This window comes from Tenrec ecaudatus, chromosome 15 (assembly GCF_050624435.1).
Source record: "Tenrec ecaudatus isolate mTenEca1 chromosome 15, mTenEca1.hap1, whole genome shotgun sequence".
NCBI classification, from domain to species: domain Eukaryota; kingdom Metazoa; phylum Chordata; class Mammalia; order Afrosoricida; family Tenrecidae; genus Tenrec; species Tenrec ecaudatus.
Window position 1 is genome coordinate 15,714,566 of NC_134544.1, and position 25,309 is coordinate 15,739,874.

At 48.6% G+C, this 25,309-nt stretch overlaps 1 protein-coding gene across 1 annotated transcript in view; it reads right to left on the reverse strand.

Moving 5' to 3' along the window:
- Window positions 1-1,179: 1,179 nt before the first annotated feature.
- The window catches only part of CDH20 (cadherin 20), a 70,604-nt gene continuing 46,474 nt past the window's right edge, over window positions 1,180-25,309 (reverse strand). Inside the window, exons 7-11 of the mRNA XM_075532721.1 lie at window positions 23,522-23,658; window positions 21,541-21,662; window positions 16,670-16,787; window positions 8,012-8,263; window positions 1,180-1,682 (exon numbers count right to left, since the gene is read on the reverse strand). Coding sequence (XP_075388836.1) covers window positions 1,180-1,682; window positions 8,012-8,263; window positions 16,670-16,787; window positions 21,541-21,662; window positions 23,522-23,658 — 1,132 coding nt within the window. The remainder of the gene's footprint in view (window positions 1,683-8,011; window positions 8,264-16,669; window positions 16,788-21,540; window positions 21,663-23,521; window positions 23,659-25,309) is intronic.

A 25,309-nucleotide genomic window follows, 5' to 3' on the forward strand; every position in this document is an offset into this window, starting at 1 on the left:
TATGAATCAGCCCACCCAGGAACGCAAGGCTAGATCACGGTCTGAAAAGGTCATCCTTTACCTGTTCAGCCAGTAAACAAATTCGCCAGACTTCCCTTCTATTGGACTTTTATTAAAAGAAGTGCTAAGGTACTGAGATGCAATGCATCATATTTATTACCAAAATTATTAACAAATATACAAAACTTATACATGTAATTTTCTTACATCCATTTTATTCTGTATAATACTGATTTTTTGTTCAAGTAGGTTATCTACAGTCTGTAAACATCCCTTGGGTTTGACCTCACACAGATTAGGAAAACCCTCTAACCCATGCTTTCATCAGATACTTCTTTTTATTTGGCTTCCGTTTGTAGCATCTGATCTTCACATTTGGCACATGGAAGAGACTCCGACCGTGCAGAAGGAGCAGACGCTCTGCTTTCCTTCGGAACCACGTGACGGGGACACAGTTCAAAGCGCTGAGGGGAGAACGAGAGCACACGCAGTTGGAGTAGCCCCGGCTGCCATGCCAACAACCCTTGGCTTCAGCCATTAGGCTACCTTGAGCACGAGGTCTGTGCCTCTTCCTTCTCCCACCCTCCCTTCCCTCCCCTCCCCCATGCAAAGCGGATTCCCTCCGTCCTGGAACATCTCGGGTAATCTCACCCGAGGAACGATTTCCTCCGTGTCCTTTTGTGGGGGTTGCATTCTGTGGGGTCACGAGCCAGTGGAACGCTTAGGAGGTGACTAGTGGAAGGTAGAAAATAGGTAAGATGACCATGGAACTTTCTAGATGCTTTCAATTTTCCACCTCTGAATTTAAGGGCCGAACCTCTTTGTGGTGGCCAAGGCACAAAGGCCTTGGTGACTGGCAAGCAACAACAACAAAAAAAAATAAAGAATAAAACAAAACAAAACCCCAAATCAAACCCAACCAACCCAAGCGTGCCCTAACACCTCGGTAAGACGAAGCTTTTGAGCGCGCGATCTTGAACGCAACAATGAAAGAAAAAAGGAAGGAGCGAGCTGGGTGGCTGTGGTCCTCCTCTCTGCGGTTCCGTTTGGATCTGTAGGTTCTCCTAACCGAGTAAAGCTGATCCCGAGAGCGCCCTGCCCGGAGTCTCGCTCGCTCTCCGAGTCCCCGAAGCGCGTGCGGAGCACGTGCCGCCTCGGCGCGTCCCCTCCCGGCTTCCGTCACCACCGCGGCAAGGGCCCCTCCGCCGCCCCGTAGAGCTCCGCCAGCTTCCGGAAGCGGGGCCCCCAGTCCGTGAGGAAGTCGAAGCTCTGCTCCGAGTCCGAGGTGGCCGACTGCAGGGAGCTCAGGGAGCCGGCCAGGGAGCCGTCGCCCTCGAACATGTAGGTCTGCAGCGAGTCGAAGGGCGGCGCCCACAGGTCCATGTCGGCCTCGTAGAGCTTGGCCAGCACGTAGCTGTGCACGGTGCTGCTCACGGCGCACGTCTGGGGCACGTAGCGGGACAGGCTCTCGATCTCGGGCAGCATGTCCTGCCGCGTCTTGGCGGCGCCCGGCTGCGCCTCCCGGGGGTTCCACAGGGCGGCGATGTCGAAGGCCTCCGTGTCCTCCTCGCCGCCGCCCTCGTCGTCGTAGCGGACGATGTTCTCGTGGATGTTCTCGTCGTCGTCGATGACGTAGGGCTGCTTCCGGTGCCGCCGCATGGACAGGATGAGCAGCACCAGCACTGCGGGGCAAGGGGACGGACAGGCGGTTACTGGGGTGTGTGACCCCAAACCTAAGCAACAGAGAAACCCGATAACTGCGCCGAGGGACAGGGTGGGGTGGTCTGTGGGCGCTGGAGCCAGCGATTCTGGAAGGGCCTCCACTCCAAGCTGCCCTCACTGCCACTGTGGGTACGGCCGGCTACCGGTGGCACGTCCCCGGGACCATGCTCTGCATCTGGTCACAGGGCCCTGGTGGCCCAGGGGCTGAGTACAAGGTCGGCAGTTCAAACCCACCAGCCACTCTACTGGAGGAGGAGGTTGTCTACTCTCGTAGAGTTCCAGTCTCCGAACACCCCGGGGGCAGCTCGACCCTGCCCTTTACGGTCGCCTGAGTGGCCCTGGGCATTGACTCATGTGCTTTGGAGACGTGCTAAGGATCAGATCTTGCCCTCTGAGTCATCGCGAGTAGACAGCTTTCCTGTTATAATGTGGAAATCTTATTAGGTAGGTGCAATCTGCCTTATTACATTAGCATCACAATTGGATTCTATTCTATAAATATAATATGCTAATGCTTGTCAAGATAGATGCATATAGAGGCACATGCTAAATATGAGCCAACGGCATGGTCTTTCTTATACCTTCTCTAATAAACAAGAGGGAGCATCAAGTGACCCCTCTCCGGTAACTTGATTCCCCTGGAAAAACCTTCCAAATCACAGGGGGTGGGGTGGGGGGTGTGACTTCCTGGCCCCCGAGCAAGGAAGGGACTAGAGCAGCCCTATTTGATATGATTCATCACATTATCGAAGAAACACCATGCTGTGCGATGTGCCCGCGCAGGTCTGGTGAACATTTTTATTCTGACGAATGCATTTTTTACCCCTAGGCTGTGCCCACTGGGGTTCAGGGGGGAGAGCGATCATTCCAGTGAGCTGTTTCTCTCTGACTGAACACGTTTTCCAGGAAGTGGGTGGAGGTTTGAGCTGTAGAGCCGCTATTGATTGTTTTCTCTCTGGCGTGCTTGGTTACAGCCAGTGGACAGTGACGGCTTGACAACACTGCAAAATAAGACCCCAGTTTATCCCGGGGGGAACCAGACTAGCGAGTGCAGCCATCTGTGCCGCAACAGATTCAGGATCAGCCCCTAAACTTCACAAAAGGGCTTTGGGGAAATATTTGAATGGAGAGTGAGACTTTTGTAAATCGCAATTAACGCTGTTAATACTGAATATTGTCCCTAATAGTTTGGGAGACTGGATGTGTACACAGGAAATAATGATGAACTCCTTTATATCTTCTTTATGTGCAAAAATAGGTGCGGTCTGTAAGCGCTGTGGGGTTTCAGAAAGGAAACCAATAGGGGTTTAAGGGGGGCGGCTTGAACTGGATCTGGATGGTTGGAGCTGATGGGTGGGGGGGTAGGTTGGAGTATTGGGATGTGAGGTGCTGCCATTGTGAGACCCAGTAAACACTGACTAAACCTAACTAGTCTTTATGCACAGTGGGAGTTTACAGGGTTAAATATGATCATGGTTTCTTCTCTCATTGCCTTGCCATCTAAGCAGATTGTAGACTTACAGTACCGGTAATATCAGCCAGAAATGAAAAGGGCTATCAGAGCTGCAAGTAAAAATCCCAAACCCATTGTCTTCAAGTTGATTCTGACTCAGAGCAACGGGATAAGACAGAAGTGCGTCATTGGGCTTCGGAAGCTGTGATCTTCACAGATGTGGACTTTCTCCCTAGTGACAGCCGGGAGGTCTGAAACATCAACCATTCAGTTAGCTTAAGTACGGTTCCACCAAGAATTCTTTGAGCTACACGTGTTGCCAAAAGAGTACAGCGGCAGGTCTGTGAATTTTGCCAGGGCAAGCGGGAGGGGCCGAACACGGCAGGCTAGAAAGGGGTCTCCAAGATGATGTGGGACTTTAGGGTAGTAGGAAAACATTAGGACTCAAAATCAGAAACGTGTGTGTGTGCTGGCGAGAATTCTAATGGTAAATGGAGTTCCCAGAACTGTTCAAGATTGCTGACTGAAGTGGTGGGAGCCAGAGGCAACAGAGACTGGCATGGAGACTCAGGAGCAGTACGGAGACAATGGGATACCTCCTCCTCCTCTGGCCCCAGACATTGTGAGAAAGAGTGGCAGGTGGACTTCTTTGTCCGCGAGGCACAGGTTAAGAGATCATGTGACTGAAAGGTTGAGGACCAAAGAAAGCCTTGGCTGCTGGCTGAGGGAAGTATTGCTGTGGAGCAATGGCTATATCATTATTGTTTGCGGATTCTGACTTGTGGTAACCTGTTAACTCTCACAATAAGACCCTTATTGGGGTGGGGTGGGGTGGGGGTGAGTACAGGCCCATCTCTTGAAAAATATAGATAATATGTGTCTTAATTTTGAGGTAATTTGATTTAAATAAAAAGTGGCTGCACAACACCCTGAAAGTAAAATTTTTGGGGAAAATAGCACCAGTCACTTGAAAGATTTCAGTGGCAGAAAATTATGGATTCTATGGGTGTTTGCATTTTAGGTCCTACTTTGATTCTGAATCGACAGGATGATAGTGGGGTTGCTTTGGTGTAGGCATAGTGTGGAAGGGCCTAGGAGACCTTCCAGAAAGTAGATGCACATTTGAGATGGAAACCTACTTGCCTTCACAAGGCCAGAATTAAATATGTTTCCTTTCCTACAAAATGTGTGGTGCTTTGTTAACAACTCAACTGCCATTCATGCCTCCGGTCACCCTGAGTCGCACGAAGGGCATGCTGGCTTAGTTGTGGGTGGAGCCTAAAAATACTTGTGCTTGAATCCATGAGGATTTAACAGCAGCTCCTCTCAATTTAGCTCCTGAACACTTTGTGTATACGTAGTGCATTTCAAAAGACAGGGCAACAAGAGTCTGACTCCGCGCCTGCAAACCTTTACCAGAGCAGATAGCTGCAAGTTCCTCCTGTGTAGCCAGTCGTAGGTTTGATCTGCCAACCTTGTGGCTAACAGCCCAGTGCTTATGCGATAGCTCCACCCAGGGTTCTCTATGGGCTTGGGAGTGATGAACTCACTGTCCCTTGCACAACCTCCACTGCTAACAGTTGTACAGTAGTCTGTTAGTAATGATGTCCCCTTACATGGGGCCACGGTGAAGTTAGAACTTAGGCAGTTTGCAAAGACAGAGGAAAGGCAACCTGTCCTGAAATTTCTCCTCGGAGCTGGAATTTTTAAAGGCTTTACTGTTCTTCATTCAAGGGTACCGAGTGCCACCTGGTGGACACTCACAGAACTGCAGAAAGATGCTGCTTGTCGTAGCTGGGAATCAGAAATCTTAATTTGCTCTAATACCAGGGCTCCACAGGGCGTTACTATGAGTCAGCAAGGACTCGATGGCAGGGAGTTTTAATTTTTTTAAAGAACTTAGAAGGTTATTTATATTACACTCCTTTCATGTAATTGAACCACATCTCTTATGCTAAAGGCCCACATAAACAATTCTTCAAGTGCTAGCTCTTGGCTCTCTCAGGAACGTCTGCCATTGGTCTGTCCATATCTCTTGGTGTAAAGGTGAATGTAGAGTTCAAGGATGAGGCCTCTGGACATCTGCACGTCTGTTCTAAAAAATGCAAGTGCCTTGCTGTTTTCCCTAATGGGAAGTGAAGATTTCTTCTGCGTTGGATAATATAGCCATTCATGAAGTCCCCCTTTCTCTAAGCAAGGTACATTAGCTATGGGTAGATTCAGCGAGAAGAGTTGAAATGCATGTAGCCGTTTCCCTGGTCTCAAGAGTGGGTCCAGGCATTTATGTTACTATTTTTTTGGTGAGGGGTGTGGAGTTAGCTAACAGCTGGTCGGTCATATGGTCTTAAGCACAAGGGATGGGTGGCTGCCTCACAGTGATTTATGCTTAAACAAACCGTACTTCCATCCAGTTGCTGCTGACTCTTAGCAACCCTGTATGACAGAGTAGAACTGCCTCTAGGTTTCTAGGTTGTAACAGATGCCTGGGGACAGATGGCCTTAATGTTCTCCCTCGGGGCAACTGGTAGGTTTGAACTACCAACTTTGTAGTTAGCAGCCTAACGCCTAACTCGCGGTGCCTTCATGGCTCCTGCTCTTCCACTAAAAGAAATATCCTAGGCTCGGTTTAGTCTCTGCTCATTGGTAGATTGCCACAGTGCTTGCCTCAGACAACTTATTCCCCAAGAAATCCATCTTATCTGTCTGATCTACTCCAGGGAGTATGGGTCCTCAGGGAAGTCTTTCTGGAGCACCCATCCTCCCTGCGTCTCGGGACACTCTGCCCCCGTCCTTCACTGTAACGCGTGCCACCTGATATACCATAGCAGTTTTGTGCATATTCACTTAGATGTACTCTGAATGACAATGCAAATCCCTTGATAGTAGGGATCTTAATAGGTTCACTACTTCCTCTAGTATCTGAAGCAGTGCCTCCCCTGTAACAGGTGCTCAGCATCAACTTGTTAAGTGAGTGGTTTTGGAGAATAGGTGTTTGGACACAACTGGAAAAACCAAACTCACTGCCATCAAGTCAATTCTGACTCAGCTACTGTAAAGGACAGAGCAGTAGCCCTGTAGATTTCCAAGACTATACATTTTATGGGGAAGCCTCATCGTTCTCCCAGGGTGGAAAGGACAGGCTAGGACACAGCTAAGGTCGAATTGGCCCCAGTCAGCAACCTTAAAAGGGGCATCAAAGCCCAGGATGGTGGATGGAGGTGGGGAGAAAAGCCACTCATGAAGGGGAGCAGAGCTCTGAGAGGAGGGGGGGGGGCTGCCAGAATTCAAACTTATGTTTTTGTGCAAGTTTTGTTCTGTTAATTGGCCAATTTAAAGTTCCCTTAAGCTGGTCCCTTCAGCACTCTCACTTGAAGCGTGTCCCTGGATGTACTGCTCCTGGACCATGAGCCCCAGGAAAGGGAGACCCACATTGCCCTGATGTGAGAGGGTAGCAGCTTGTGGCACCAGGGTGACACAGCAGAGGCCTCTGCCCCTGCAAAACCTGAACAGGAACCCAGGGCAAGTAGGAGGCATCAAAAGCTGCAGAGCCCAATTTTAGCTGCCCTGTAAGTAGAATCAGCTTGGGAACAGTAGGCTGGAGACCCCAACTCCAAACCAAACTCACTGCTGTAAGAGGACTCGACTCAAATCAACCCTTTGGGGCAGGGTAGAACTTCCACTGTGAGTTTTGAGGGGAAAGTACTATCTTTCTCTCAAGGAGCACCTGGTAGTTTCGAACCTGGACCTTGTGGTTAGCAGCCCAACATGTAACCACTATGCCACCAAGGCTACTTATACTGGAGACATGGAAGGTTTTTCTGGGTGAGATCAGTTGCGGCTTTGGTCTGAGGCCTGGCCCAGCCATTTAGCAAGGGGTTTTCCATCTCTGAGCCACGTTTGCTGCAGGTTGAGAGGGTATTTGCTTTCAGGGTCTAGTATGCAGTACGGCCAGTTGAACATGGAGCACAGCCAGCTATGATTCCAATTCCTTTCCACCCCGGGATGTAGGTGTAAACACCCTGATTGGACCAGCTCAACGGGTGCATGAGTGTGGGGGCCTGCTTTCTGCTCCCAAACCTGAAAACAAGCCGGTGCTACTTCTTGACTCCTGGCGGCTAGTTCACAGGCTTTATAAGGGGCGAGGCAGGGGTGGTCGGGCAGGGTGCCTTAAGTAGGCGAGGCTGTGCAGGCTAGGGCTGCTGCTGTTGTCCTGGTCTGAGGCTCCCGAGTCCTGCACTTGGGGATGATCAGGGGAGGGCACCAGGGTCTTGGGGTGGGGCTGCGTGTATCAGGCTTGCTCTGTCTCTGAGTTCCTTCACTGATCCCTGTGTGCGTAACTACTACTTATCTGAACTGAAGGGGCTGACCCAGGAGTCGGCAAATTTTTGAGAAGGAAGATCCCATCCTGTCCCTCACACCCATTTAAAAATCATTCATAAAAATAGATGTTTGCAAACAAATGAAATCACCATTATCTGAATAATATGCCTCCAAATTTTCAGCTACTTCGAAGCCACATGTCTGTCCTGAAAGAGTCACCTGTGGCTCAAAAGCCACTGTTGTCCCACCCGAGGTCTGGAAGAAGAGGTCCTGCCCTGTCCAAAGTAGCACCGAGTTTCTGCTTCTGTGCTGAAGTCACTCCTGAGAGGGCTGACACAGACGTGTCTGTCCTATGACTCTCAGCACTGCGCCAGGCCCCCAGCACATAGTTGGTGCTTGCTGACTGCGGCCTTACAAGGCATAGGCCCGGTAAGAACGGGTGCTGTGCTGGTCTCTGCCTTTCCCCCTCCCCATCTCAACTTTCCAGAAGCTCAGCGCCAGTGGCCACATACTCACCCAGCAGCACAAAGATGCAGGCCAGGATGGCAATGAGGGCGCCCCGGCTCAGGCTGACTGGAAGCATGTAGGCCTCGGGGCTGCAGGACATGACGTGGCCGCCATCGTCACAGCTGCACACCTGGACGGTGAGCGTGCCCGTGCTGCTCAGAGCCGGCTGTCCATTGTCCAAGATCTGGATGGGCAGGTAGAAGATGCTCTGCTCCTGCTGCCGGAAGCCGGACCTCCTGGTCAGAATCCGGGCGGTGTTGTCTGAGGAGGTCAGGGGTCCAGGGCGGGAAGGAGGGAGAGAAAAATGGAAAGGGGAGGAAAAATGAAAGACCCAATCAGTGAACTGATTTCTCCGGGGGTGGGGTGGGGGGAATTGAGGGTCAGAGTGGTGTGTGGACAGAGGAGGGGCAATCTTTCAGTGCAGCCACCTCAGGCCCGGCCTGGGCTTGCATTTGCATTTAAAAGCCCTGGTCTTTATTTGCTTCTAGGCAGAGCCCAGAGGCCACAGCAAGAAACCTTTCCCCCCTTTGCCTGCCTTACCCTTGGGACACAAAAGTGCCTAGGGCGAGCTGTCAGACTTCAGATCCAACTCAAATGTCCCCAGGAATGTTTGACAGAAATGAGCAATCGCGGGTGACTCGTGGGCCCTTTGATCCTGGTCAGCAGCTCCCAAGGCCCTGCTGCTGCTCTGTGCCCAGACCCCCTGCTGCTGGTGGTAGGTAGCTTGTCTTTGCCACTCTCCGCCTTGGCTGGGCTTCTCTCCATATCCTTTTATGCCTCTGCAATGAGTCACCAGGTCCTCCTGTGCTCTTTGAAGAACCTCACACAGGTTCACATTGGCGGCAGAGCATTTTGAAAGCCCCCAGTCACACGACATGCCCTGTTGTTCCTTCTTCTTGGTGGGCTGAGTGTAAGCATTAAATGAACTCGGTGAGACTCCCTACTTGATCAGGAACACTCACTTCCTCTGCCCCCACTGCCCTCTCACCAGTCTTACAGGGGGATTATCCAAACTGTTAGGTGTGGTTGAACCCCATGCACAACGGTCGGAAACACTGCCCGATCCTGCGTCATCCCCACAACTGTTCCTGTGCCTCAGCCCATCGCTGCAGCCACGGCGTCCGTCCCTCTCCATGAGGGGCTTCCTCTTTTTCGCTGCCCCTCCACTTTACCAAGCACGATGGCCTTCTCCAGGACTGTGTTTCTATAAAGCTAATATGTAATATATTAAGCTAATATCATGATCTGGGAGCCCTGGTGGCATGGTGGTTACGCATTGGCCTGCAATCCACAAGGTCAGATGTTTGAAACCCCCAGTTCCTCCAAGGGAAAAATATGGGGCTTTCAAGTCCTATTAATAGTTTCAGTCTCAAACTCACAGGGACAGTTCTACCCTGTCCTGGTTTGTTATGAGTCACCATTGACTGGATGGCAGTGAGAGTGTCATAATCTGGAGCTTTTAAAAAATTTTAAAATAATTTTATTAGGGACATATACAACTCGTCACAATCCATACATACAACAATTGTGTAAAGCACATTTGTACATTCATTGCCCTCATCATTCTCAAAACATTTGCTTTCCACATAAGCCCCTGGCATCAGCTCCTCATTTCCCCCCTCCATCCCTGTTCCCCCTCCCTCATGAACCCTTGATAATTTATAAATTATTATTTTGTCATATCTTACACTGTCCGACATCCCCCTTCACCCACATTCCTGCTGTCCTTCCCCCAGGGAGGAGGTTATGTGTATATCCCTGTAATCGGTTTCCCCTTTCCATCCCACCCTCCCTCCACCCTTCTGGTATCGCCACCTTCACCACTGGCCCTGAAGGGATCACTTGCCCTGGATTCCCTGTGTTTCCAGTTCCTATCTGTACCAGTGTACATCCTCTGGTCTAGCCACATTTGTAAGGTAGAATTGGGATTATGATAGTGGGGGGTGGGGAGGAAGCATTTAGGAACTAGAGAAATCTTGTATGTTTCATTATTGCTACACTGCACCCTGACTGGCTGGTCTCTTCCCCGTGACCCTTCCATAAGGGGATGTCCATTGCCCACAGATGGGCTTTGGGTCTTCACTAAGCACTCCCCCCCATTCACAATGATATGGTTTTTTGTTCTGATGTGCCTGATACCTGATCCCTTCGACATCTCGTGATCATGCAGGCTGGTGTGCTTCTTCCATGTGGGTTTTGTTCCTGAGATAGATGGCCTCTTGTTTACCTTCAAGCCTTTAAGACCCCAGACGCTATATTTTTTGATAGCCAGGCACCATCAGCTTTCTTCACCACATTTGCTTATGCGCCCACTTTGTCTTCAGCGATTGTGTTGGGAAGGTGAGCATCATGGAATGCCAGTTTAATAGAACAAAGTATACTTGCATTGAGGGAGTACTTGAGTGGAGGCCCAATGTGCACCTGCTACCTTAATACTAAACTTATACATATATGCACATAGATTTATTTCTACATTCTCATATATACATTTATATATGTACATGCCTTTATTTAGACCTCTGTATATGCTCTTTGCTTCCTAGGTCTTTTCTCTATTTCCTTTTACCTTCCTCTTGTCCTACTATAATGCTCAGCCTTCATTTGGGTTTCAGTAATTCCTCTTGGTTACATTACCCTTGGTGACACCCTACTAGGCCTCCTATACCCTCCTCACCACTGATTTGGATCTCTTGTTCCTGGACTTGTTAACACCATTTCCTCCCCCCCCCACCTCCCCCTCTCCCATGTCCCCCCAAAGAACTGTCGGTCCCGTTGTTTTCTCCTCCAGATGTTCATCCAGCCCATCTTATTTAGACAGACCTGCGGAGATAATAACATGCCCCAAACCTAGAGAGCACAAACCCAAGCAACAAAATAAAACAAAACAACAAGCCAATGACAAAAATCAAAACAAAGCACAACAAGAAAGAATTGGAATTAGGAAATTTTAAAAGTCATTTTTGCCCTGTGTTCTCACTTCTCACCTGCCTTAGAGGAGGTCTGCATTCCACAGACGACAGATACTACAAGCCTCAGATTATCTGCAGCAGAGGAAAGGACTGCGAGAAAGGTCACTACTGTTGTGCGGTGCCATCGAGTCTGAGCCCCGACCCTAGTGACCCTATGCACTGCAGAGTGAAAGAAGAGCATGGCCCTGCGCGTCCTCACCACGGTTCCCGCGCTCGATCCCACTGAGGCCACCACGGTGTCCTTCTCCTGGAAGGCCGTCCCTCCTTTGCTGCCCCTCCACTGGACCAAGCATGATGCCCCTCTCCAGGGACTGCTCTCTCCTGACATGTCCAAGGATTGTAAGACAAAGTCTTGCCATCCTTGCCTCTAAGGAATATTCTGGCCTTCTGCCAACAGAGAAGGGATGGGACATGCAAAATCAGCTGTCGAATCCGGAACCACATATGAAAATTCAGGGCAAAAATCATTAAAAATCCCAGGTCATGATATTAGCCCACTATCATGACTTTCAAAGTGAACACAGAAACCTCCCTGGGTGTGCCTCATTCTCATAAGCGGAGTCTAGAGCTTCAAAGACTTCTCTGAGCCAGATCAAAGAACCTTAATGATCATCAGTTCTAAGTGTCAAATAAGACAAACTGTGGGGGCGTGCTTTGGAAGCAGCCGTGGGTTCAGTCCACGTGGTCCTCATAAGGCTTTAGGGCCACAAAGTCAAAAGCCAAAAGCTTTTCTGGAGATAGCCCTGCTGTGTTCATCACAGGACGCCGCGTGTTGGGCGCAGGTCTGGCCAGTAGATCTACCCGGTCAGAACTTCAGTGACGAGTCCTGAGTGATAAGGCCACAAGAAGATTCAGGAGGATAGACTTCTGGGTGAAGATGTCCTGCCCTGTGTTACAGGAAGCTTCCAAGAGACCAGTCCTTCTTGTCTGTGATGGCCCTGTTCTACCGGACCATCCTTTTAAGGTTTGGGCCCATGCACTGGCACCCCAAACCATCTCCAAGAAATGGGCAGCATGTGGCTGCCGGTGCTCTCTCAGTTGATTCTGAAGCCAGAGTGAAGGCAGAGAATGCCAGGTAGCTGACAACCTGAAGAAACATAGAAAGTATGTTCCCTGGGGTGCAGGCAGGGCTTCGCTGGAAGCGGAGAGAGGCTGAGCTAGGTACTGTGGCCTGCTGGGCATCTCAGGACATGGGACTAGGGTGTTTGTTTTATAATTTAGATTGTCCTTCCTTCCAGAAGTCTCACCTTGATTTTAGGATAACTTGAAGAGGGTTACAAGTGTGTCGTGGCTAAAGCCCTTGCCTGCCCACCAGCTGCTCTGAGGGAGACAGATTCGGCAGTGTGCTTCCTCAAAGAGGGTGGCCCTGGAAACCCTTTTGGGGCATGTCTACGCCAATCAACTCAACAGCGGTGGGTTGGCTTGGGATTTTGGTTTTCGGGGTTATTTTTTGGTTTGTTTCATTTTGTTTGCTTTTTTGGCAAGGGGATTAAAGGGACGGCTTTGGTAGAACCTTACCAGTTAGAAGGAAACTGTTTTAGGATTCTCAAGTTTTACCGGAGAAGACAGTGGTATGGGGATGGGAGGCCGCTCAATTGCTTTTGAAGTAAGTCTACAATAAATTGATGTCTGAGAGTAAGATCAGGAAAGCTTCCTCATGACTTGGGTTACCCTTCATTTAGCTTGGATTAAAGTGACAATTAACATTTTCAAAACCAAACAAACCAAAAAACTCCCTGCCATTGAGTAGATGCTGATTCATAGTGACCCTATAGGGCAGAGCAGAACTGCCCCTGTGAGTTTTCCAAGAATGTAATTATTTACGGGAGTAGAAAGCTCCATCTTTTTTCCTTGGAGCGGCTGGTGGTTTCAAACTGGTGACCTTGAGGATCATAGCCCAACACATAACCACTACACCACCAGGGCTCCCTAACATTTCAACGTTGGAAAGAAAATGAGCTGGTAGCCCAGGGACGTGATGGCCTCCACCGAGTCAGCAAGTGCTTAGGTAGCTGACTTAGCTGCCTAAGGGGTTCTCTCCATAGAGTCAAATGGTTTTCCAGGTGCTGCGACCTGTTTTGAAGGTCTCTTTCTGGCTAGAGAACAAAAGTCCCTCCTTTGTCCATCAAAGTCCAAAGAAGTGCTCTAGGCCTATCAACCCTGTGGGTGGCTGGGAGTGAGGGCGAGAGGAGACGGACCTAGGAGTCTCGCCCCAAAGCTGCAGTAGGCAGCTAGTTCCAGATCTAAACGATGCTAAAGAAATCAAGTTCTTCCAGTGCTGGAGCTGGGCGGTTTGTCCATTTGCTTACTGTAGGACACTGGTTAAAGTGCCCAGCTGCGCGATGAAACATCGATGTGAGAAAGATGGGCCAGGCTGCGTCTGTAAACCCTGTGGGACAGTTCCACTCTGCCCGAAGGCGTCACTGAATGGGAGAGCCAGGGGTTTTCCCTCTTCTACTTAGCCATCTTTTGTCTTCCTTTTGTTCTGTATGATTTTTGATCGATCGATCACTGTTTTTACCTTGCCCTTTGGCCACTTTCTTGGGCCTCTCCTCGATTCCTCCCACAGTTACAGAACATCTTGGAATGGAGGGCGCTTTGGCATCTCAGGCCTCACTGTACAGTGTTTGGTCCAGAGCATGCACCCTGTGAGCACCCTTCACCAAAGACTGACTGCCCCAGGGGAGCTGGCGAGTCAGCAGAGGGCAGCCCTCCTTGGATGCTCGCAAACGGAACACTTGGAGCCACATTAATGTCCTCCCTGCGCTCTGACAGGCGATCTTGGATATGCTTTACACGTGGTGGCGATTGTTAGTGGCTGTGGTCCTGTCAACTTCGACTCATCAGCTCTATGCCCAGCATAAGGAAAAGAAGACCCAGTTCCGGCACACCCTCATCATCGCTCCCATGTTGGAGCGCACTGTTGGGAGACACTGCGCCAATCCATCCAGTTGAGGAGCGTCTTCTTTCCGTTGATGGTCTATTTTACCAAGCTGATGTCCTTAGCCAAGGCCTGCTTCCTCCTGATAACATGTCTGAAGTACATGAGATGAGGTATCCCAGCCCTGCTTGTCAAGAGCAAGCCAGCTCTACTTTGAGTTAGGCAGATTTGTTCTTTCTTTGGGAAACCCATGGTGTATTCAATACTCTCCACCAGCAGCACAGTTCAAAGGCATCCATTCCTCTGTAGTCTTCCTTATTCACTGTCTAGCTGGGATATGCAGGAGGCGATTGAAAAGGTCCCGGCTTAGGTCCGGCACACCTTCATCCTCCAAGGGACAGTTTGGCTTTTTAACACTTGGAAAAGGCCTTCATGCAATCAGCCGTATGCCTTCCTTACTGCTGCTTCCATGGGTGCTGATGGAGAGCCAAGTAAAACGAGATTCCCGACAAGTTCAAGCTTTTCTCCATTTATCCTGAGGTTACTTATTTGTCCAGTGGTAAGGATTTGTGTTTTCATCATGTTGTGGTGTCATCCATAGTGAGGGTGGTGATCTTTGATCTTTGTCAGCAAGCGCTTCAAGTCCTCTTTGCTTTCAGCAAACAGGGTTGTGTCATTTGCATATCGCAGGTGCTCAATGACTCTTTCTTCAAGCCTTATGCTGCGTTGTTCTTCAGATGGTGATCTGAGCAGCACAGAAAAGGAATACGTATGTTGAAAGCATATGACACTGATGCACACCTTTCCCACTTTTAAACCATGCAGTATCTTATTCTATTTGAATGATGATTACTTCTTGGGTCATTTTATAGGTTCTACATTGTGCTCTGGGATTCCCATCGTTCTCAATGTTATCCATAATTTGTATACTTCTCATAGTTGAATGCCTTTATATAGTCTAGAAAAATAAGTAAACATCTCTCTGGTGTTCTTTGCTTCCAGCCAAGATTAATCTGAAATCAACAGTGATATATTTTGTTCCATATCCTCTTCTAAAGCAAGCTTGAATTTCTGGTAGCTCTCTATTTATGTACTACTCGGTTTTTAGATGAGCTGCAGCAGAACTTTACTTGCATGTGGCATTGATGATACTGGTAGGGAATTTCTGCACTCTGCTGCACCTCTTTCTTTGGAATGGGCACAGAGACGGCCATGCAGTGTGTTCGGAATTTCTTGCCGTAGGACAGTGAACATGTCCAGCATTGCATCTGTTGGTGGAAACATCTCAGCCAGTACTATGCCAGTTCTCAGAGCCTTGTTTTGCCAATGTTTTCAGTGCAATACCATTGGTTATTAACCAGATGCTGAATAAGCTCCTGAAATGGTTCCTACTTCTGCGCTCCAATCACCAGAATTTATTTCTGGCACAGTGACTCTTTGTATCCATTCTATCTTTTGTGGATGCTTCTTGGATCATTTGATATTTGACTATCGAGTTCTTCATCATGGCATCTTGAGGTCTGAAATGTTTTTGTTATTTTTTTTTCATCTAAATAAATTGTGAGCGTGTTCTTCCCTTTGGGTTTGGCAATTCCAGGTCTTTGCGTACTGCATTGTAATACTGTTTGTCATCTTCTGGACTTCCCCTAAAGCCTTGTTCCCAGCTCTTTCACTTTATCAATACGCCCCTTTCATTTTATCCTCCAACATAATTTTGGTTGTTTCTTTCATTCCTATCTTTCGATTAATCTTCCGATTTCTTTATGTGTGTTGTCCTTGATGTCTTCTCACCACTTGTCTGATTTTAGCTTATTCATATTCAGTGAATTAAATTTATTCTTGAGAATGTCTCTAAATTCAGGTGGTGTAGACTGACAGTCATGATGAATTGTTTTTAGTTTCTTCAGTTTGAACTTGGCACAGGAGCAATTGTCGGTCTGTTTTGGAGTCAGCCATTGGCCTTGTTATGACCAATGACAGATGTAGGTGATTTGATCCGATATAGGTTATCTGGTGAGGTCCTATCCTGTTCAGTGAAGTCTCTGCATAGTTACTGTGTATGTTTTTGAAAGAAATGTGTTTGAAATGAGTAAGTTACTGGTTTTGTAAAACTATATCATGTGGTTTGAGGTATTGTTTCTTTACCAGGGTCATGTTTTATAACTACTGACCCTTCTTCTTTGTTTCCAATACTTGCATTCCAGTCACCACAATGATCAGTGACTGCCCATTTGATGAGTTTCAGACTGCAACAGTTGATAGAACGTTTCAGTTTCTTCATCTTTGGTTTGTAGACACGATTAATAGTTGTCTTACCTGGTGCTTCTTGTAGGCTGGGCATAAGGCTTCCAGGGGAATCCCAGAAGACAACGGACAGTATTACAGTGCAGTACGCAAAGACCTGGAATTGCCAAAACTAGAGGGAAGGACATAACATGCTCAGCACTTACTTAGATGAACATAGCTGTCTTACCTGGTGTTTCTGCAGGCATCTGGATAGTATCCCTTGACAGGATTGCACTTCAGGATAAATCTGGAAATGTTCTTTTTGACAATGACAATGAACTTCCTCTTCAATTGTCCATTCCTGGCTATGAACCGTGCGATTATCTGATTCAAACAGGCCAGTCCCCGTTCGTTCAGTCCACCAATGCCTAGGATACTGACCTTTACACATTCCGTTTTGTTTTTGACAAATTTCAGTTTTCTTAGCCTCATATTTTGTGCATTCCACTTTTTGATCAAGGCACGGTGTACTGGCCAACATCCAGCCCAAACCCTAGAAAAGCATGGAAAGCCATCTGTCCACCTGCTTACCTTGATTGTCCCTCACGGTGAAGTTGGGGTTGTTAGCGGCCTCGGGAGCCAGGCTATAGTAGAAGTGCTGGCCATGGCGCGGTTCATCTTGGTCGACAGCACTCACCGTCTGGATCAGCTGACGGAGGGGACATGGTATCAGGTGAGTGAGAGCCAAAGGATTAAAGTTCAGGATCCAGTGAAACCCCAAACCCCAAAGTTTAACAGCAGATTGTTTCTCGAGTGACAAGGACACCATGAAACTCACTAGGAAGTTCTGATACCACCACACAACTCAGGATTTCATTTCGGTTTATGGTTCAATCTGAGGCCCCGATACACAATCCATGGTTGTTGGGTGACTTCCATCCTAGAGCAACCCTCTGCGACACTGGAGACCTGCCGATAGGGTTTCCAAGGTTGTCAACTTTATAAGTCACCTGCCCATCTTTCTCTTGCAAATCAGGTGGTGAGTTCGAACCACTGACCTTTCTGTTAGCCAGCTGAGTGCTTAACCACCATGCCACCAAGGGTCTTTGATGACCTTAATAGGCACATAGCCAGTACCTCTGATATTAGAGATCAGCATAACTTGTATTCACATACCAAGGTCAGACCAGAGACTTTCCTTAGACCATGGGTACCACATGGTCAGGCCTGTCTCCAATATATTTCTCCTCCCACCCTGGCCTACTTAACCTTCTTATTTGGGCTCATTTTTTAGGATTAGACTGCTGTCTCTGCCCAGGAGACACTTGGCCATTGGCTGTGTGAAACGCAGAGATAAGAACCCCCAGGGAATAGGCCACGGGGCAGGCACATTTTGTTGGTGGGAGGGGGAGTTCAAGAAGGTTTGGGGGCACATGGCCAGGCGAGAGTCAGAGCAGAGTTGAGGACAGGAAGCAGCAAGAAGTGGGTGGTGACCTTTTGAGGTCTTGAGCCAAAAATCCACCCTTTCCACAAATAAGTTGCTATATTATTGAGGAAATGGGGATAAGAAAGCAATTAGAGAAAGTCATGGGAAACAGGCAGTGGAACATTAGTAGATGGAGAAAAGGCTGAGAAGCGGCCTCCTTCCTGAGTGCCTGGATCTCCACCCACAAGCACAGACCCTCCAGGACCTCATCTGAAAGGCAGAGATACTTCTGCTTTTGAGGTCTGACTGTGCTTCTGCAAAGGGAGAGACTGTAGACCTCATGGTTGCCTTGAAGCTGAGCTTGCTTTTTCTCCATGTCTCCCATCTGTACAGTAGGGAGGTAGTGCTACATTCACGGCACGCGGAAAGCAGGGGGGCCTGTGTCGGCTATGGTAAAAGTTGCTCACACCCCCCTTCAGTGAAGGGGTCCCCTCAGTTGCAGACAGCCACCTTCCCCAGATCACCGCATTGACTAACTGATTGATGCCATAGTCTAAAGGCTGGCATTCCATCATGACTCTGGATAAAAGCTAGTTCCAGAATGCTCTGTGAAACCTGCTAAGGCTGTTGGTGGGCTGGTACAGCACTGTCACCGGGGTTGGTGCTACCCAATGGGGTAGCTCACGGTGCCATTGCCTCTTCAGCTGACATTCCCCTCACTCCCACCCACCCCATGGCTCCTTGAAGTGTGTCCTCTCTCCCATTGACCAAGGTAGAGACTTGTGACTGTGTGTCATGGTGAGGTGGGGGTGAGTGGTCAGGCTGGTTGGTATGATGGAGCAAAGTTGTCCTGCTGGGTGAGGCGCCCCCAGTCACACTCCAGGCATGGTCTCATTTCCTCCTCTGCAGGTTCACGGGGCCATCAGCCTCCACCAAGTTTACTGTCCAGCTTCTTTCTGAGGTTTCTGGGCAGCTGCTCCCTGAGAGGACAGTGCCGTGCCCTGTGACTGGTGCCGACACAAAACTGAGGACAGTAGCTGGCACACTACCACGAGGATGCCTCGTCGGCTATAAGCTGCTGCGCTACTGATTCAGCTGGGGGATGCTGAAAAGGCTTGAACACATTTCCCAGACTGAATCAAAGCGTTGGATTTTCATTCTCTTGGGCTAAAGATGACAAATGTGACAGATTTGTGGCTCATGCCACGAACTCTACTTTAAGTCACGGGTAAGCTCTGCTTCAAAGCACTGTGTAAGAGATCATGAAAAGATGGATTTAGAAATGGCAGCTGTCAGGGTGGGACCCTAGAAATGAGCGGTGGTTACAGCCAGCCTCACAGAAGGCAACCAAAGCCCCACTCCTGACGCCTTCACGAGATCTGAAGTGGCTTATGTTTGGGATTAGGGGAGTGGTTTAACGTACATTCTTATTTATTGTCCTCTATAGTATAGATTAAAAATCCCTTCGGTCACATTTTAGGAAAAAAACCCAGGGCTTTCTACAGCCGTAAAGAGTTACAGTCTCAGAAGCGCACAGGGGAAGTTCTGTCCTGTCCTTTAGGGTTGCTGTGAGTCAGCATCGACTTGATGACATGGGTTTGGTTTTCTGGTTTTGGCATAATATAACCCAGAACGTATGAAGGCAAAGAAAGGCTCAAATCCTTGTGCTCAAAACTCAATTGCCTTTGCATAGGAACGGATGCTTTTTTGCATCCCCCTGCTCCCCCACCCCGAGTGCTTAAATCTCTGTTTACACCCAGACCTAACTATGCATGGTGGTAAACGGACACCTGCAGCTCTAATTCTTTCCATATTTACATCTTATAACCATTTCCTAGTCTGGAAAGCCTCCACTGTAATTTTTATTAGCTACACAGTATTTCAGGTCTTTCCAGACTAGAAACAGAAGTAGAAGTCAGATCTTCCAAAGTGGTTGAAAGTACATTTCAGGCACGCAGTGGGCCACTGCGATGAGCGACGAGCGGCTGGGATGGACGGAAGCTCTGTGGACGCTCTTTCTCTGCAGGATGGACCAAGCTTCTGACTTAGACAGGGAAGAGAAAGAGGCATCATGGCAGAGTTCCATGATTTGGGAAGAGAGTTTCCTTCTGGCTTGCAGGCAGATGTACTCTCCGAGCTGTGGGACGCTGGAGCTGATAGTAGTGGTGGGGTGGGGGTGGGGATGGTGATGTGTGTGTGTGTGGTGGGTGAGGGGGGGTGGTGGTGGTGGTGGAATGGAAACTGAAAGCAAGCATCCCATTTGCTTTGGGAGGCCCAGCTTACCAAGGTCTGAGCTCATTTCTTCTCACCAGCCCTTAATTCAAAGAGGACCCTATAGCATTGAAATGTCCTTGGCCCATTTCACCATGGCCACTGGTCCCCAGGATCATAGGCTTTTCTCTGGGGAAAAAATGAGGCCTATGTTGAGTGTTGGGGGGGATTGCGAAGAGGAGAGAAGTGCCTTACAGAAGCAGGAGCTGGCCTGTGGCCTGAGGTGTGGAAGGAGGCATGATACAGTGGACAGCCTGGCCTAAAACACACATCACCACATGGCCATGCCAGAGTCCCTGTGTTTCTCAGTAACTTGAAGTCTTCTCAGTGAAATGTCCATTTAGGTTTCCAGGCCCACTCTTAGAGCTCTAAGGCCATCACACCAGAAATGCCACATGCGGGCGGCTTTTGCAAAAGACATAGAGGTTCTCCCAAGTTAGGAGACTAGCAGTCCACATTCAGGGATCGCTCCTTAGGAAAGGCTCGCTCTCGCACTGTTGACTCTAGGGTGGATGGGTGGGGGTTCTCTCTCTGTTATCTCATGTGCCTTCTATCCCCATCTCTGTTTACCTCAAGACTTAGCCACTCTGTTCTTTTTCTCCCTCAAGAAAGGTTGGTGTCCGACACACCCTGCAGTAGTACTGTCACATAGTCATAATGAAGAAGACCCACTCACCCAGCAGGGTTAGGTCCACAGGTGTGGGGTTAGAAATTACAACTCAGATGGGGGACACAATTCAATCCATGAGGCTCTTACTTAAACACAAATTTGACAAGATGGTGGGACTAAAATTATTTCCAACAAGTAGGAATTTGTTCCTTCAGGTTAATTCCCTCCCCAAACGGAACCACCTGGCACCCTGGTGGCACGTAGGGTTATGCATTGGGTTACTAATCCACAAGGTCAGCAGTTTGAAACCACCAGCTGCTCCACAGAAGGAAGATGAGGCGTCTGCTCCCATCAAGAGTTACCGTCTTGGAAGCCCACATGGGCAGTTCCGCCCTGTCCTGTAGGGTCGCTGTGAGTGGGAATGGGCTCAATGGCAGGGAGGTTTTTAAAAATTTGTTTGTTTGAACAACACTAAGAACTGAGTGTTTTAGGTGAAAAGGAATGAGAGAGAGAGTAGGGAATTCCCAAGTGTCTGAGACAGGCCATTCCCAAGCAAGATGCTTGCTGGCAGAAGCAAAGAGAAGTACAAAGAAGCACAAAATTAGTGAAAGTGTAAGGAACCCTGGCAGCATATTGGATTGTATGCTGGACTGCTAACCACTAGATCAACAGTTCAAAACCACCAGGGGCTCTTTGGGAGAAAGATGAGGGTTCCTGCTCCCGTAATGATCAGCAGTCTCGGAAACCCCAGAAGCAGGTCCACTCCGCCCAATGGAGTTGCAAGAGTCAGGATCAACTGGATGGCAGCGAGGGCAGTTTTTGGTTCGTACTGCAAAGTGTCCTCTGGGATTGACGCTCAGCTCTGGGAAAAAGAGGACTCTTCCTGCTCCCCCCTCTCTCCTTGGTCCTTCCCTTTAGACACCAGAGCACATGGGGGTGGGCGGGGCATGTTACAGTTGGCACCATAGAGTTGGCGACAAGGCGAGGAGTGAGCGGATGCAGCCCTGTGCATGTCTTGTTTGGACTGGACAAAGCCTTCGAGGCTGCCAGTAGTCTTAACAACTGGTGGGCAGCTACCATTTCAGGGATGCTACACGCGGTGAGCTGCCACCGCATGCTGGGCTTGACAAGGTGACCGTCCCACACGTGCCTTACCTGCCCAGCTTTGGCATTTTCACAGACAAAAGCTTCATAGAATCTGGGGAACTCCGGAGCATTGTCATTCACATCTAAGACTCTGATGGTGACGGGAACACTTCCAACCTGGGAGGGATTGTCTAAAGAGAGCACATGACAAGCAGAGTGAGGGTTCAGGCCTGCGGGCAGAGCCACACTTTCTTGAAAGGACTTGGCAGGGTGAATACAGCAAGGATCCAGACGTCGCCTGCTCAGCGCGTGGCCTGAATGTCCGCAGCCTGGGCAGTGAGGCTTCTGGGCTGGGGAGAGAGTGGTACCAGGCGTGTGAGGGGACAGTGGAGGCTGGGGAAGAAAGCCACCCCCCAAATGAATCTTCCAGAGGGATTCAGAATCTGTCGCTGGGCTCACACTCAGGCTGTAGAATGAAAGGCTGTCTTCTGGGCTGGAGATCAGCCCATTTGTAATCTGATGCATACCCTGTGTGGCTCTACGCGACGTTATTGCTGTGAAGTAATCCATTCTTCTTTGAATTCTATTTCAAAAGGTTTCAGGCTAGTCACTGGAATACAGATAACACCATATATTCCCTTTTGCTTGGGGATGTTATAGGGTGGAGGGGATAGGGGATATTACAGGATCCTGCCCCACCACTCCCTGGACTCTGGCAGGGGCAGCACAGGCATTCTTTGTCACTTGGGGAATTTTGGCTTTGGGGTCCAAGTCCTTACTCACCCCCGTCACAAGGAGACAGTTCCATAGCCCCGCTAGTGTGTTTTGGTCACCATCACGCCCCAAAGACAAACACGGAATTCCAAGATGTACCAATTGTTCTTCATAGGTAATTGTACTAGTTCACAGGATGGTTCATTTTTCTTTCTCAAAAATAGTTTATTTACCCCTAAAGGCTTCTATTTAGCTATCAGAGTGTCAGCATACCGGTAATTTAAATGTTTCCCCCTTCACTATAACAATGATGTTTGATGCCTGATTCAGTCGATATATGGATTGTGATAAGAGTTGTACGAGCCCTCAATAAAATGATTAAAGAATACTGTTTGTTGACGGAAGGAATCATGGAAAGTCCAGAGAAACATTAGTGAGTCATTATGATGTATCACACCATCACCAGAGCTGTTACGTTTAACAAAACTTATAAGAGTCTAAAACAAAACAAAACATGGAGACACACACAGTTAAGCAAAATACAAAGCTGTCACTATTATCCTGTGTCATCGAATATACTTGGAAAGCTTAGGTATTACATGGCTACACTATAATTTATGTAATTCTTATGGAGCATTTAGGTAATTCCCATTCCCCCCTATAATTAAATAACAGTGCAGTGGGCATTTTGGTACATAAATCTTTGCTGATATGTATAATTATCTCTTGAATACAATTACTAGCAGAATTAGTGAGAAAAGTCACGTGAATATTTTGGACAATATTAATACACATTGCCAAATTACTCTCAAATAGCTATCAATAGGTTAATTTGTTGGCCATTTCCTCCTATACATTTACCATCACTAGGTCTTATGGAAAAATGACAGCGCTATCTCAAATTTGGCTGAGTTTAGTTCATTTTCCATTTCATTTGTGAGCTGATTATGTTAATAAATCTGCCTTTCATTGTAAGATGTTTCGAATTCTGGATGTCTATGTGCATATGCTAAGGGTCATAGGTTGTAAGTGCTTTATTTTGTCCAAGAATATCGTTACATGATTCGTACCAGTCATATTGATACCTCCTACACGTCTCAGGAATCCCCTTCTACCACTTCCCTCGTAGGAAAGTCGAACTCCCTGGGTACCACTGCTTTCTCCAGCTTGTCTGCTTCTATCGCTAGCACTGGGCTCCAGGAGATGCTCACTGAGTCAGGTAAGGTAACCCCTGACTTCCATGCCCTCCACCGAAGAACATGATTGCTGATCCAACACAATTTGGACAGTTGCAGGCACATTTGCATCTTATCGCCCGGGCCCCCGTGGCACTTACTCATCTCCATGGCAAGGATAGTGATGTTGTGCCATGAAAATTCTTCCCGGTCCAGAGGCCTCGCGGTCATTAGGGCACCTGTAGTGATGTCAACATAGAAGAACCTTCCGGGGTCACTGCTTCTGTCAATGGAGTATCTGCAAACACATGGGTTCAATAGTACACTGTGTGCACACGTGTGGACCCCACTCTACCACGCCCCATGCCAGAGAAGTGAGGGTACCTTGCGTGAAAAACTCAGCCCGGCCAGTGCTGAGTGTTGGGTGCTGGGCACCTGTGTTTGTTATTTGGTCATATCCGAAAGCCAAAATACACTCACTGCTCTCACTTTTCTGATTCATAAAATGAGCTCAACAGAGCGCAAAGCAAACAAAACAAACAAAACCACCTCCTGCGCAGTTATTTAAAGACATGAAAGCTATTTAACAAGTTATTTAAAACTAGTTAAAGCGTAAAAGTATACTTTGATCAAAAAGGGTTTATTCTAATGAATCCTTAAACGTTAACTAGACCCAGCAAAGGCAACGGGCAGACGTGTCATTCAGTGGTGCCCATCAGTACCCATTGCTTTGAGTCTGTTCTGACTCCTGCTGCGACCGTGTGTGTGAGAGTCGGACTGTGCTGCAGTGGGTTTCCGAGGGCGGCAGCTGTGATCTTGTCAGGACTTTCTTCTGAGGCGCCTCTGGATGGATTCAACCCTTTGGGTGTTAAGGTACATGTTTAGCTGTTTGTGCTGCCCAGGGACTCTGCACCTTGAAAATAATGTCCCCGTTTGGGGAAGGGTAGAGGAGCATCATCACCTGTTGGGAAGGGATGGCTAGGTGAGCATCGGCCCTGTGTGAGCATGCTTGGTCGCCTGGCAGATGCAGAAGTGATATCTGCCAGGAGGTGAGCCCTTATGTCTGGAGTGCTTTCAGGAGGTGGACTACATCTGTCGAGGTGGGCAGAGCTTGCTGGGAAAAACATGCTCTCTTATGAATGGAGCATAAGAAGGAGATCTTCCACAGGCAAAGTGGCTTCTTCTGTTCAGGCAGTGCACTTCGGTCACCACCTGCTCCCTCTCTTGTTCAGTCTGGACCCTGATGCTGGATGAGATGGATACTGGACAAACACCTGAGCCTGACAGGTGCAGAAGAACTCTCCTAGGAGTGCAGCCTCTGAGTCCTTAGTGCACTTGTCCTGGGTAGGATCTGTAATTCCTGCTCAATCTGAGCTAACGCTATGGGTTAGCTCACCCTTTGCCCTTGGAAGATTCAGTGGTTACAGAGGGGTGCTCAGGCATCTGCATGTTTTAGCGCTCCACAAGGGAATCTGATAGATAGTCATGGTGAGAACCATGGCTGAGAGCCCGTGGCCACCTCGGTAATCGGTGAGCATCACAAGCCCTGTCATTTACTGACCACCAGGCACTCACCATGTGCTGCACACCTAGCTCCTTAAATCCTTACCAGCTCTCTGGAAGGGAGGTGTGTGGTGCAGTGAGTGACTTCATATGGCCCTTCTAGCGTTAGTCTTTGTAGCTATCCACTGCCATCAAGTTGATTCCTAGTCCTAGCGACCTTATAGGACAGAGTGAAACTCAACTGTTCTTTAAGGTTGCCAAGATGTAAATCTCTATAGGAAAAGACAAGCTCATCTTTCTCCCCGGTGGGGCTGGTAGGTTTGTGGTTAGCAACACAACATGTAACCCCTTGTCCTACCAGGGCCCCGTCATCTCTGTAACTCCTATCAAATGACAGAAGAACTATACCAATGTGAGGTCCTTCTGGCCACCGAGGGGATTGGATA